At 39.5% G+C, this 12,701-nt stretch overlaps 1 protein-coding gene across 1 annotated transcript in view; it reads left to right on the forward strand.

Moving 5' to 3' along the window:
* Positions 1–12,701, forward strand: part of SEMA3A (semaphorin 3A) — a gene marked incomplete at its 3' end in the record, with an annotated part of 167,821 nt that overhangs the window by 64,961 nt on the left and 90,159 nt on the right. Inside the window, exon 4 of the mRNA XM_082490315.1 lies at positions 4,880–4,999. Coding sequence (XP_082346441.1) covers positions 4,880–4,999 — 120 coding nt within the window. The remainder of the gene's footprint in view (positions 1–4,879; positions 5,000–12,701) is intronic.

Here is a 12,701-nt window from a genome sequence, read left to right on the forward strand (position 1 = left end):
TATGCCAAACTAACCCCAGGAAAGGCTGTAGTGTCCAGATCCTGGGCTTTGGGGAGGGATACGGTCCATATTCCTTCAAGCAGAGAAACAAACTCGATTGCAGCCCAAGTTTGGGGTCAATGCTTCAGCCATCACATATGGCAAAGCCAGGACTAGGCATGAACCACTTCTTTGGCCATGTTTTGGAGGATATTGGCAATCATGCCATCACAGGACCGTTTGCAGAAGCATATCCAGCAGTTACGCTGTAAAAACATAAACAAGTAGCTATCTGAAGAAGTTCCCTCTGTCAGGACAGAGAGAGAAAGACCTCGCAGGCTGTGCTAAAAGGTCTCAGACATGATGTAGGGGCTTAGCTGCTTGGATTTTAAGGGAGAGGTGCTTCTTTACAAGGCCAAAGGCAGAACCTACGGCTCTTGGGGAAACCTTATACCATTTATTGAAATATAAATGAAGATTAAACCTCTCCAGGGGTAGGCAGGATAAATGAATGGGAGTTTTGAGGACTGCAGTAACTCCCACATGACTTACCTAATTTTCTCTTTGAATATCTACCTCAGTCATTCTGTACCATATGCAATCACTTATGCTTTCTGCTGTATGTATGTGTGTATGTATAAACTCAAGCTTTAGGGCATAAACCAATGTTTGGCTTTATATAGACAAGAAAAGTTTCCAAATATTAAGCTGCCCATTATAATAAACAGGATTATTAGGTGGAATAATTTATAACAATTCACTATGGTGATTCCAGTGCTTCTCTTTAAGATTTATTTTCATAACCTATCCAAGTAATACTTTTCTGCCTACAGAGAACTTTGCAAACCTTGCATTCATTTTCATTCACATTATTAGGCTAAAATTATTTTAAACTCCCCCACCACCATGCTTTCACATATGAAAAAAAACCCTGATTTCCACCTGGAAAATAATTTTTAAAAGTCTAATTTTCTTCCTTCATCTATTTTACTCGACGAAGAACAATATTCAAAGGGTAGGGATATGACCAGAATATGTTCCCTTTAAACAACATCCCTTTCCTGGGGAAAGTGAAAATAGATACGGAGGTGCTGGGGGGCTGAACTCACATGCAGACACAGTGTTTAAATTCCCTGGCAATTTGTTCCTTACAGCTTCTGCCTCTGGATTACTTCCTCATCCTCCGGTGGTTAGTTTCTCCCATCTGCTGTATTTTACCGAGATACTGTATTTCTTTTGTTGTCTTTGTCTCCTTTCCAGTGCCTTACCCTCTGAGATCGTGTAGTGAAATGCCTGGTTCTGCTGGCACAGACCTTCGCGCTAACAATATAGCGCTGGCCCGGGGCTCTGGCAAGGGGACAGGCTGCTGCCAAGTGGGACAAACCCAGTTGGAGGCACCCGAGTCATTCCAGGCTTCCAGCCAAGGGGGTTGCGGAGTAGCTTTGTAGTCGAGTTGACGTAGCCACCGGTGTGGGGACCGGCAGAGCCGTCTGCCAGGTTTCACAGCTGGAGGTACCATCGTAGGAGCCTCCGAGTGCGGAAGCAGAGACTGAAAACGGGAGTCCATCACCCAAGCCTTATGTCGCGGCAGACCCAAGTCACCTCAGCGCTCACACACTTTCCCTGACCAGAATATCTTCGGCATACGTGTGTGCTGAGATATGGAGTCTGAGCAAATCAGCCAAAGCTGTTTAAGCTGTTAGAGGTTTATGGGAAGATTTTTCCTTCCCAGGTCACGTAAAGTGGGAAAACCTAATATTTGCCATCACGAAGCGGACTTTTGCTAAGTTCGAAGTACCAAACGCAAAGGTGCAACATTTGCACGCATCACGCTGTTCCCGTGCAGCTGTACGTAAGGCCAATGAGACACGGGAAGGAATCTCATTGCCCTGCAATTGAAATCAATGCGCCCGTTGCTCGTGGTCCAGGGAGAATAGCACCGTCTCCCAGGGAGGGCAGGAACTTCACTTTAAACTTCCTGAGTTGACAAGGGCTTAAATCAGAACTGTAACTTTACTTTGATGTCATTTATTGTGGTTTAATACACCTCTTTATTTATTTTTTTACAATCATGTAAAATATATAAAGGGAGGTGTATAAGAATTTACTGAATAGACCTTAATGGTTCCTTTATGCAGCTGTAAAACACAAGGAAGCTATAAGAGCAGTCTGAACTGGACTGGGAACTTTAAAAGTTTTATACATTTATTTGTCATAGTCAAAGGTTTATTGCTGTAGGTATTTACCTTCCCCATTGTTTAACTAGGTTGTGTATTTCTCGGACATCTATGGTAAAAAACATGTATCACGAATTAAGGAGAGCTTAAAAGCGGAGATGAATAAGTCAAATCTGCTTTTTGGAAATATATTGTAAATCCAGAGTAACTTTACTGATATTAACACAGTTACACTACTATCAGTCCTGAGCACTTGAAGCTCAAACGTGGCTATGATGGAGTTACTTCCTCCTCCCCACGCTAATCTGGAATAATTCAGTGAATCTGATGATAGAATTTTTCTTAATTTCCATCCATAAAAATCAACGAGGACTGCCCCTAAACTAAGTAGGCTTTTCCATCTCACCTTTTAAGTATTAGCTAATACCTTCTTGCTGTGTATTACAGATAAGCAGCTGAACAGTATTTAGCGAATGCATCCAGTCGCAGGTGGCGTGGTGCTGTAAATCAGAATAGCTCCTCTGAACTCGGCACAGTCTGTTTGGATTCACACCGGCTGTGGGTTTAGCCCGGGTACTCCCAGCATTTTGCAGAGGTACGCGTCCACTGGCCTCTGACATCCCGTGTTCTTCAGGCAGGCAATTTTTAAAAACCTTAACAAACCGTAGTAGTAGACCACAAAGACATTTTTTTTTTAAATCATGGTACATCAAACCGGACAAGGCAAAGCACCGTCCTACTGAAACAGTGCTGTGATTAAATTTGGCCGGATACAACCATAAATGGGAAAATTCTAAATTATTTAATAATGCACAAGTCACTGGTCACTTTTAAACTATGTAGAGTCAAAGTCAGATGCTCCATCTGAAATACAGAATATCAGAGTTTAAGCAAGGATCAATTTCAGTTTTGTTCATTTTTAATGTTATGTGAATTTGCAGGATTTGCCCATCTTTATTCTTGCAGGCATTGAATTATTAACACACGATTTTTTTTCGCCATATTTCTTTTATTAAAAAGAAAAAAGGACAACAGCGTTAAAAACACTATCAAAACAGACAACGTAATTTTGGTGATTTATTCCAGGTATTTGCTTAGTACTCTGCTACTGTGACAGTGGAAAGCGGTCTGTGGATACATAGACATATAATAAATGTATGTTCGTGTTTATACATGTGTGGGAGGAAGAACACACATGCACCAGAAATTGTGTGTGTTTTTATTAAGAAAGGTCAGAATGGAAAGAATTAAGAGAGACCCCTGGTAACATCCATCTCTATTTCTTTCTATTTCCTGTTGGATTACCTTAACTAGCTCTATGTTTCCTCTTCCGTCTCAGTTGGAAATATAACTGAAGTTCTCAGCAGTAAGCCAAAGACGTCGTAAGATTCTGTATGCTTTTCTTCGGGTGCTCTTTTTAATACATTGCCATTATCTGCTATGGAAATAAACAATAACAACGTCATTTCAGTACAGTCCTTTGTGTAAGGCAGGGAATCAGTATTTTATCTGTGTAAGTTCATTATTTTTCCCTGTGGTGGCCTAAGGCATGCCTCAAATTGCACATGCGTTTTCCTGGCAGAGCCATTATTTTGTGTTTGAGAGTATCTGTTTTAATAAGCAAGCAGGTTGCAGAGACGGATGATGCCAGTCCATGAGATTCGTGTGGGGGCGGTAGCTCAGGTGGTGTTTCCATGGGCTCTGGTCCACTTGGAGAGGTGCAGCTGAGTGCTGTACCGAAAAAGTCATCAAATGTGCATTAAAAAGTTTCCTTCGCTGGAAATGTTTATTTTATTTCAATGTTCTTATTTGTCTCCTATTTGAAATCCATTATTTGTAATAGTGTGAGTAGACCAAGTCACAGGCATCGACATATTTCTTTTGATTGTTAGACCCGATGGAAATAAAACTATTAAGTAAACAGAAAAAGTCACCAACTTGACAATCAGGTTAGACATTTCCATTTTAATAACATTAGGCATTAATAATGACATTTTTGTTAACAGATAACAGTCAATATTTGTACTAGGGACTGTTAGTGTTGCTGTTAAGTTCTTAATTGCTGAGAACTAGAATTACTCGTGGTGGATAATTTACTTAGGTAGAAAATGTGCAGTCCAAGTCTTGCAACGCTTATATTCTCGGGGCTGTCAGTAATTGCATTAAAGTTTAGCGTATGTATTCATCTTTGTAAAACTGGCCCCTAAACACAGACAACGGGGGTGAGGCAGCATTCATATTACTGTTAGAAATGTTGTATCAATGATTTGTTTTTCATCAACTCCTTCCATCTGGCCCATCTTTCTTCTAATTGTTACTTAATTGAATACAAGCAAACAGTTGGTCCATTTTTCTTCATTATTTCATTCTGACACATTTCTATAAATGGGTTTTGTCTTACAAACATGGCAATAGCATAAATTACAAAGATGCAGCATGTCTGAAACAAAAATTAGGGTTTGGTTTTTTTTTTTGTGTAATCTTTTCTTCAGGGGTGGATGCTTTATTAAATGACAATCAAAGATATTTAAATGAGAGCCCAAATCAGGCTAGTTATTAAATGCTTAGCAATAAACAAGCTTATAAACAGCATGAAATGATCACACTTTGAAAATCTGCTCATTCAGCTGCACATCCCTAACGCAGAAGAGCTCCCATTAGTCATAATCACTGAATTAACTTTGTGGATACATTTTATTTTTTTTTTTCCCTTTTATTTGCAGAGAGAATGTGCTAATTTCATCAAGGTGCTGAAGGCTTACAACCAAACCCACTTGTACGCTTGCGGAACAGGGGCTTTTCATCCCGTCTGCACCTATATTGAAGTTGGAAGCCATCCTGAGGTAAACTATCTTAAAACAATATTTTCCTTTTTGCCTCTTTTTCATCTTTATTGGTGTTTAGCCACAATGTCTTCCTGCCAAAAATGCACTCTCACTAGTTTCTGTGGCTCGGTGAGTGGATGTGGTAGGACCAGCTCCTCAATCAGGTGCTGACGTGCTGATTGATAAATCACAGCAGAATCTGTACTTTTCTCCCCTACAGAGCATCTTTTCCCCCAGGGGCTTAAATAAATATGAATAAGCCCATTCTGCCTGGTTCATGAAGTTAAAAGCACTCTCTTTTTTTTTCGGTCAGGACAGATACCAGCTACAAGAGGGGTAGTTCAGCCTATTTATTTTGGGGCCAACTGTCCTTTAGTCTCCTACTAGTCAGTACAGTCTGACACCATGGCAGCTTTCTCCCAGCTGGGAATTAAAATCGTGTCACACATTCATAAATCCCACTTCTCAGATTTGTCCTAACACCCTGACAGTTTTTCATATGTGACCTAGGTTTTGTTTCCTTACTTTTTAGTGAAAAATAAATCACTTTTCCTCTCCCTTTCCCCCATTCTTTTTTTTTTAATCAGCTTGCTGATTTTTTGCTTAGTGTTGCAGAAATCTTGCCGTAGCTCTTGTACTGTTTTGTCAGTGATCGTCATAACTAAATAGATAAGTATGGTCTCCCCTGGTGAAAAACAGTATCACTCACCGAAAGCAATGGGCCTACGCTGGTTTTCCTGGCTGGGAATTTGACTAGAATGTCTCTGTGCTCCATTTCAATCCTTTTTCTCTCCAGAAAAGTCAATTTTCCTATTAAGATGAAATGTAGATTAGTCCGCTTTACTTTGTTTTCAGTCTGGCTTACCTGAGTATTGCTCCATGGACTGTTTCAGTTTAGCAACCGGGCTCTTGATGTGTTTTCAGCAATCACTTAATTTATGGGTATGTTTTACTGGTGAGTCCATAGATGTGTTACTTGCAGCTTCTGTGATTTCCAAAGAACAGTTCTTTCAAGTTACCTTATGGTTTTGCAATTCAGGTTTGCAGAGTTCCCTGAAAATAAAGTCATCATTGTTAAATGAATGCCGATTCGGATATTTAAAAATCAGAATTTCTTCTTGTAGAAAAATTAACAGACCTTCTGAGTGTTGACTTTATAGTCTGGGAACCATTTTTCCCTATAAAAATGTCTTTTGATATTTGAAACATGAGTCTTTAAAATGTTCTGAGCATAAGGTTTTGAAGGGATAAAGAACCTGCAAAGTGGAAGGTGGTTTGTTTTTTTTTTTTGTTTTTTTTTTTTTCCATATTCTTTAATGCTTTATTCCAGAATGCATTCTTGGCAATTAGTGATTGTCTCTTGACCACACACAGTATGTCATTGCTTACTGCATTAAACAGATTCTCTGCTTCCTGAGATCCATTTGGGAATTGGTAGACATATTAATTAACTCGAGTTCCGTAAGATGTGTGTCAATCAATTCTTGGCTCTCTGCCAAGAGAATCTATCTGCAGAGAGATAGCTGGTATGAGGTCATTTACTTCTACATTTGGCTCTTTTATGATTGTACCATAAAACTAACACACACTTTATCAAGGATTTATAGAAAGGATGATCAGAGATGAGAGGACAGATCCAACCTTGGTTTAACATTCTGGATTTTGAGACACTTGAGTCAGTGATGTGTTTGGCCCCGGAGCTGGCAGAGGATGTTTGGTTTAGCTTCTTTTTAGCAGTCCGTAACTATCAACAAAATCTAAATTGGTGCATTTTTTGGTCATTTACGCAGTAAGTTTGTTAGTCCTCGTGTGCCTGAATCATTCTCTCGACCCTTGCTTTCACCTTCACAAAGCAGGGAAGTCAGGAGTGTGTTTATCTGCACTACTTCAGACGCTTTTAGCTTTGGGTTTCCTTTTCAGACTTCAGCTATGAGTGAAATCGTCTTCACCTGCCCTTCCCGTGGCACAAGTGTTTGTATCCTCCGGACAGCCGTACAGGGGGGGTCACCGCCTGCCCAGCCCAGGTCTGCCCCTGCGCAGAAACTGGGGCGGGCAGGAGGCGGCAGCGCCCACCTCCTCTCAGGCTTCGGCAAATCTGACAGTCAGCCCGGGTCCTGTCCCTTGCGAAGGTGAAAATCAGACGAATAAATGAATTTATTAGATTTGCAATGAAAAATAATCTGGCCCTGTGTCCGTCTCTCAGCTAGAGCCTGCCCGTATCACCTAGCCAGGAATTTCAAATGTGCATCTCCTCCTGGAGCTGGGCGAGAGGAGGGTGCTTGATTGGCAGTAGCTATTACAGACTCCAAAAATGGGGAGGAGGGGATACAATATGACCCCCCCCCCCGCCCCTGCGCGCTGCGTCTGTGGGAGCCAGATGGTTTACGTTGTCATGTCAGACAGCAGCACTGGACGTGTCAAAGGGCCACTGCTTCTGTATCGTGTATAGTTTATACCTCCCTCGCATACTAAAAAAGGGGAAAAGTGTAAGTGAAGGCAAGCGGGTTGGTTTTGAGGTAAAAAATTGCCATCGGAAACATTTCCTGAAGATTCGTTTTCTGCCACGACACTTCTGGAAAATTAACTGGCTTCACCATCTGCTTATTTATTTTTCAAGCACTTAGAGAGGTAAATGTGGACTGATTAGGGGAATAGTCAGGGAATGTACCTACTGTCTGACATGATTGCTTGTTTATGCGAGCTCTGAATATAACCCACCTGCCCGAGTCCGATGGAGGAGAGGAAATTAGCGTGTGCCAAACTGAAGAGGATGGAGAAGTGAAATTTAAAGAAAAGAGTGGCAAGTAATAGGGGAGACGCTGGAAGGAACCGGAGCAGGCTGCAGGAGGCTGGAATCTGGTACGATTTTTATGATTGGGTAAAGGAAATAAATTACAGTCATAAAGTAACGGGAATATGAATTGTTATATCTGTTGAATATCTCTTCGATATGAAGCAGCATATCGCAGCCCCATTCCGTACTTGAAGAAACCCATTTCTAGTGATGAAACTAGGCAGGTCTAATTGAGTTTGATGAAGTACAGTATCAGAAATAATAATAAAAAGGTAAAAGGATATGAACAGCATGCTGTGCATCTGATTAAAAATGATCTGTGCAAATGTATACAACCTAATATGTTGTGAATTACACCGCAGTCTAAGGAGTAAAGCAGACTAATCTTCGCTTAAATCCATTCCAGATGTGTAAGTGAACAACCACAGTATTTAAGAGAGAAGAATAAAGTTAATGTTTGAGTAGACTTAAGCACATAAGCCATGAGTAAGCAGGAAAGAACATATTTAGGCAGAACGTAGCATGTGTATATGCAGAAAATACCTGAGGAGCGCCCAATTCAAAGCTTGAGATCATCCATTGGAGAGGCTGTATTTGTACATTCACTGAATGGGGCAAACTGGCTCATACTCAGATGTCTGTGTTGTACGTGCCCGAGTTTAGGTGAGGTGACCTAACACAGACACCCACACCAATTTCAGGGATCTGGGGTTAAGCAACATGTGGCATTCTCTCCACATAAGGCAACAGAACGCAAGAAACCAATTACCAGACAAAATAAGAAAGTAATTAGTAGAGCTATGTTCTGCTCCCACTGACTTCTGAGGAAACAGGATTGGATGTGTAGGAATGTTGTACTTAACGGTTGCAAAATTACCCAAGTCAGATCCGGGCTTGAAAGGAACAAATCCAACTGCAGGGAGACACAGAGGTGCATTAAACCCACTAGAAAATCACAACAGGATGCAGAATGCACCTGCCTGTGCGTGCCTGAGCAGGGGAGGGAGCCCTGCTCCCTTTCCCCAGGGCTCCCTTTGGGGCAGTTTGGGGGAACCAGCAGGGAACAGTCCTGTTTAGGAAAGAACAGGATTTTCCATTTACTTAACCCTTACGTACAGGTGGAGGTATAGAGAGAATGCCCTGTAGAACCCTTTTTTTTTTTTTTTAACACTCAGACAGGCATTGCAAGAGCTGTACAAAATTGTTTGCCAGATCCTCAGCAGGAACACATTAGGGTTTCTTCAGCAGAGGTAAATCAATAGACGCTGTCTGAAGAGCTAACCCGGCTTCTTTTATTGTCTCCTAATTCCAAATTTCTTGTCATTGTCCAACAGATTAAAACCCATTTTTAACTGGATGAACTTAAAAGATCTGGGATCACTTTACTTGCAGGTTATTTCTCATTCTTAATCAATAAAGAAGCTCTAAATTTAGGTCAGATTTATGATGTACATAAAACATTAAGTTATTGCATATGAAGTTATATAATGCTACCACCTGTAACATATTTGCTTTTTCCGGACTCTGTGTATTTTAAAAATCTTTGGTTCAACTCATAAAATTTTGCTGAATTATACTTTCCACTTTTTTTTTTTTATCCCTTCTGTACTTCACGTTAGAAAAAGTCTAGAGTGCATTTTCTAAGTAACGGACATCCTGTTCTGATACATTTATGCATCTGTCTTTTTTGTCTGTCTGTATATATGTCTGCATATATTATATACATGTATATAGTGATGGAAAAGCAGGTTTTTTCCTAAGAGAATAACTTTGAAGGAATACATTACCTGAAGGACCAGTGCTACTGCTGGTAGAAAACATGTTTTGTTTCATTATCTAATATAAAATTCAGGGTGAAACATTGACTTCAGTAGTAGCAGATGTGGCATAAATTGGCCTAACTTCATTGAAGACAGCAGAGCTGTGTCAGTTTACATCAGTTAAGATTCTGACCTGTGGTTTTTAAGTGAAACATTTGAGCAAATAGTTTTTTAAGTTAAGAATCACCTCATGCTAATTTACTTTCCATCTAATTAGTTATACCTTTATATTGCATTTATATGCTTATCAAATATATAGAGAAAATGCACAGGAAAATGATACTGTTAAAGGATTATTGTCATTTGTGATATAACAATTGTGTGATAGAACTATTATTTGTGACATACTAGTTCTAAGCATCACTATAATCTCCAATGCCAATAAAGGAAGATCTAGTTTACAGGCTGTAACAGCCTATTTTAGTTCAGAGATGCCTTAAGCTTTCAAACCACTAGATATCCTATTGCTATAGCATACAAAAATGAAACTGAAGAGCCAGATTTCTAACATGTACAGTGTAAGTACCTTTTAAAACGCTTCTTTCAATCTTCTGAGTAGTTTTGCCATGGGGAAAAAAAAAACAAACAGACAAACAAAAACATCTCTTAGATGTTTAAAGGCTGATATCCTTCATCTTGTTTCATAAAAAAAAAAAAAAAAACAAAACAGGATAATGATTTTTGCTATATTGTTAAATCCCAGTACTGGACCTTTTTGCTGTACTGATGTTCTTGTCCGTGGAGGATGGCAGGTAGCTGGATAGTCAGTGTTAGGCACACATCTGTCCAGGCATCTCACAGGGTCAGTGGCCAAAATCATAAAATAAAGGGGTTTGATTCCTCTGGAGGCTGCTGGGTCTGCAAACCATCACTTCTGCTGCTCCACATGACATCGACTTCCAGTCCCTCAGGCTACCCTGGGTGAAAACTCTTTGCATAAAATCAGGCTTTTCACACATGTACAATTTACCTCCTCTTGTTAAAAAGAATAAGTCTTGGCATAGCGAAAACCTTCCTAGCGCTTTGGTAGTACATAGTTTTATATACAGTTATATGTAGCTATATATAGCGTCTAATTCTTTTTCCAAGCCATAATTCACTATGCCGTTGGTTGGGAAGGGATATGCTACGGGAACTTTCCAATGACCTGAAGACAATATTTAAAAGGGGAGTACAGGGAAGGGACAGAGAACATGACAATGCTTTCTCATAAGACAACCTAAGCGAGTCATTTATTCTGGTAAGGTCTGACAAATATTTCTGTAAGGAAACCCAGGATCTATTGGTGGAAGCTCTACACGCTTTTAAGCACCGTCATGCAGAAGCGAGTGTTTCTTACAGGCGGGGCGCTATGTCCCAAACGGCACCTCTTGTTACGTGATATTATCTTGTGATAAAGTTACAGAAGTAGAAGGTCACCATGAAAAGGTAACTTGATTCCCATTTAAAAGACTTTTTGAAAAACTCCATAAACCCCTTTGTAAACAAATACGAATTAGGTTCGTGGTTAAATGCTATTATTTACAAAGGCCTGTCTTCGAATACGCTGCAGATCTCCTTTGGCTTCAGCTGTATTTTGAACGCTTGTTTGCTAAAAGAGAACTTAAACCAGGAAAACTCAGATTTTTCAAAACTTCATCCTGTCATCCCCAACGAAAATATAATTCCAATAAAAATTTATTTCCAGAGTAGGTCCTTTAAAGTGGGACTATTAGGCTTTATGTGAAAATTTAGCTGTCGGAATAGTTTAATTCATGGGGTAAACTTCTCTCAACTGAATAGCACATATGGCGGCGACGGCTGACATCTTTCTTACTCCTCACTGTTGGGAAAGTCTGCACAGATGCTACAGATATTTCATTCTCAGCAAAGTGAGATACCAAAGAGAAAAATTTTGAAAGAGATTTTTTTCCAAGTGTCGTATTTCAACAAGATAAGAATCGATTTCCTCATACAAATTATAATGCATGCTAAACTCGTGATGCAAACCACACAGTTAAAAGTAGAATACTTTAAATTTGCAGCTAGTGTTCATTATCCTGACATATTCAATTAAGAAGGATGTGCCTTTATGACAGCTGAATATTTGACAACTAGCTGATCCATTTGATTTTCCATTTACCAATGCAAAGGTATATTTGTAAGAATAGGACTATTTCAAACCATATGCATGCCAAGGATCTGGCTCAGTATCTTAAAATTCAGATGCAGTAGAAATATCATTTTTGGGGGGAAAGTAGTTAGAAAAGGGGTCATGCTTTAATCATTGACAGGAAATGTGAACATCGTAGGTTTTCAGCTGTCATTTAATGCATTCAATCCTGCCCTTGCATATTTCATAATTACACCTAAGCAATTTGGAATCTATTTATGTCTAAAGTGACAGAAAGTCAGTAATTATGTCTGAGGTTCACTCTGAGATTTACAAGTTCAACATTTACATGCAGGAAATGAAATCAAGTTTTAAACTATCACAAGTCAAAACAGCGCGGTTGATTATTTTATTTCTTCACCTTTATTCCTCAGTCTACAGACTTAAATGGTTTAGGCAAAATGGAAGCACGGTTCTTTAGTAAGTCATACAGAAGAAAGGTATAAGATATGATGAGAAGCAGAACAAAGACATGGAATTTACAACCGCAAGGGCCATTTGTTGCACAGCAGAAACCACTAATGAAACCCCTATTATTATTCAAGTCTGATCAGTTCAGCTATTCAGCAACTAACTTTTGTTTAGGACTTGATAAATATATCCAAATTGCAATGGCAGACCTCCCAGTTTATTCTTAAGTGAAAAAAAAAAAAAAATGAACTCCAGAACCATATTACTTTAATATTACTTTATACATGTGCTTTAAAGAAATTGTAAATGAAAGTCACTCAGCACATGATGCTTCAGCACTCTACAATTCAGTTTTAATTGAAAACTTCCCTGAGATGAGAGAGAACTGGTAAGGATATGGGCGGTAGGGAGTGCCAGTGTTTCTGTGGATCTGGTCTGATCGCTAGAGACATACAATGACACAAAATGAAGCTTGATAGTAGCAAAATTCTGCATATTCTCCTCCACTGTTGAAAAAAAAAAAAAACAAACATGCAAAGTAAC

Source organism: Vanellus vanellus (genome assembly GCF_965231255.1).
Source record: "Vanellus vanellus genome assembly, chromosome: 1".
NCBI lineage: Eukaryota > Metazoa > Chordata > Aves > Charadriiformes > Charadriidae > Vanellus > Vanellus vanellus.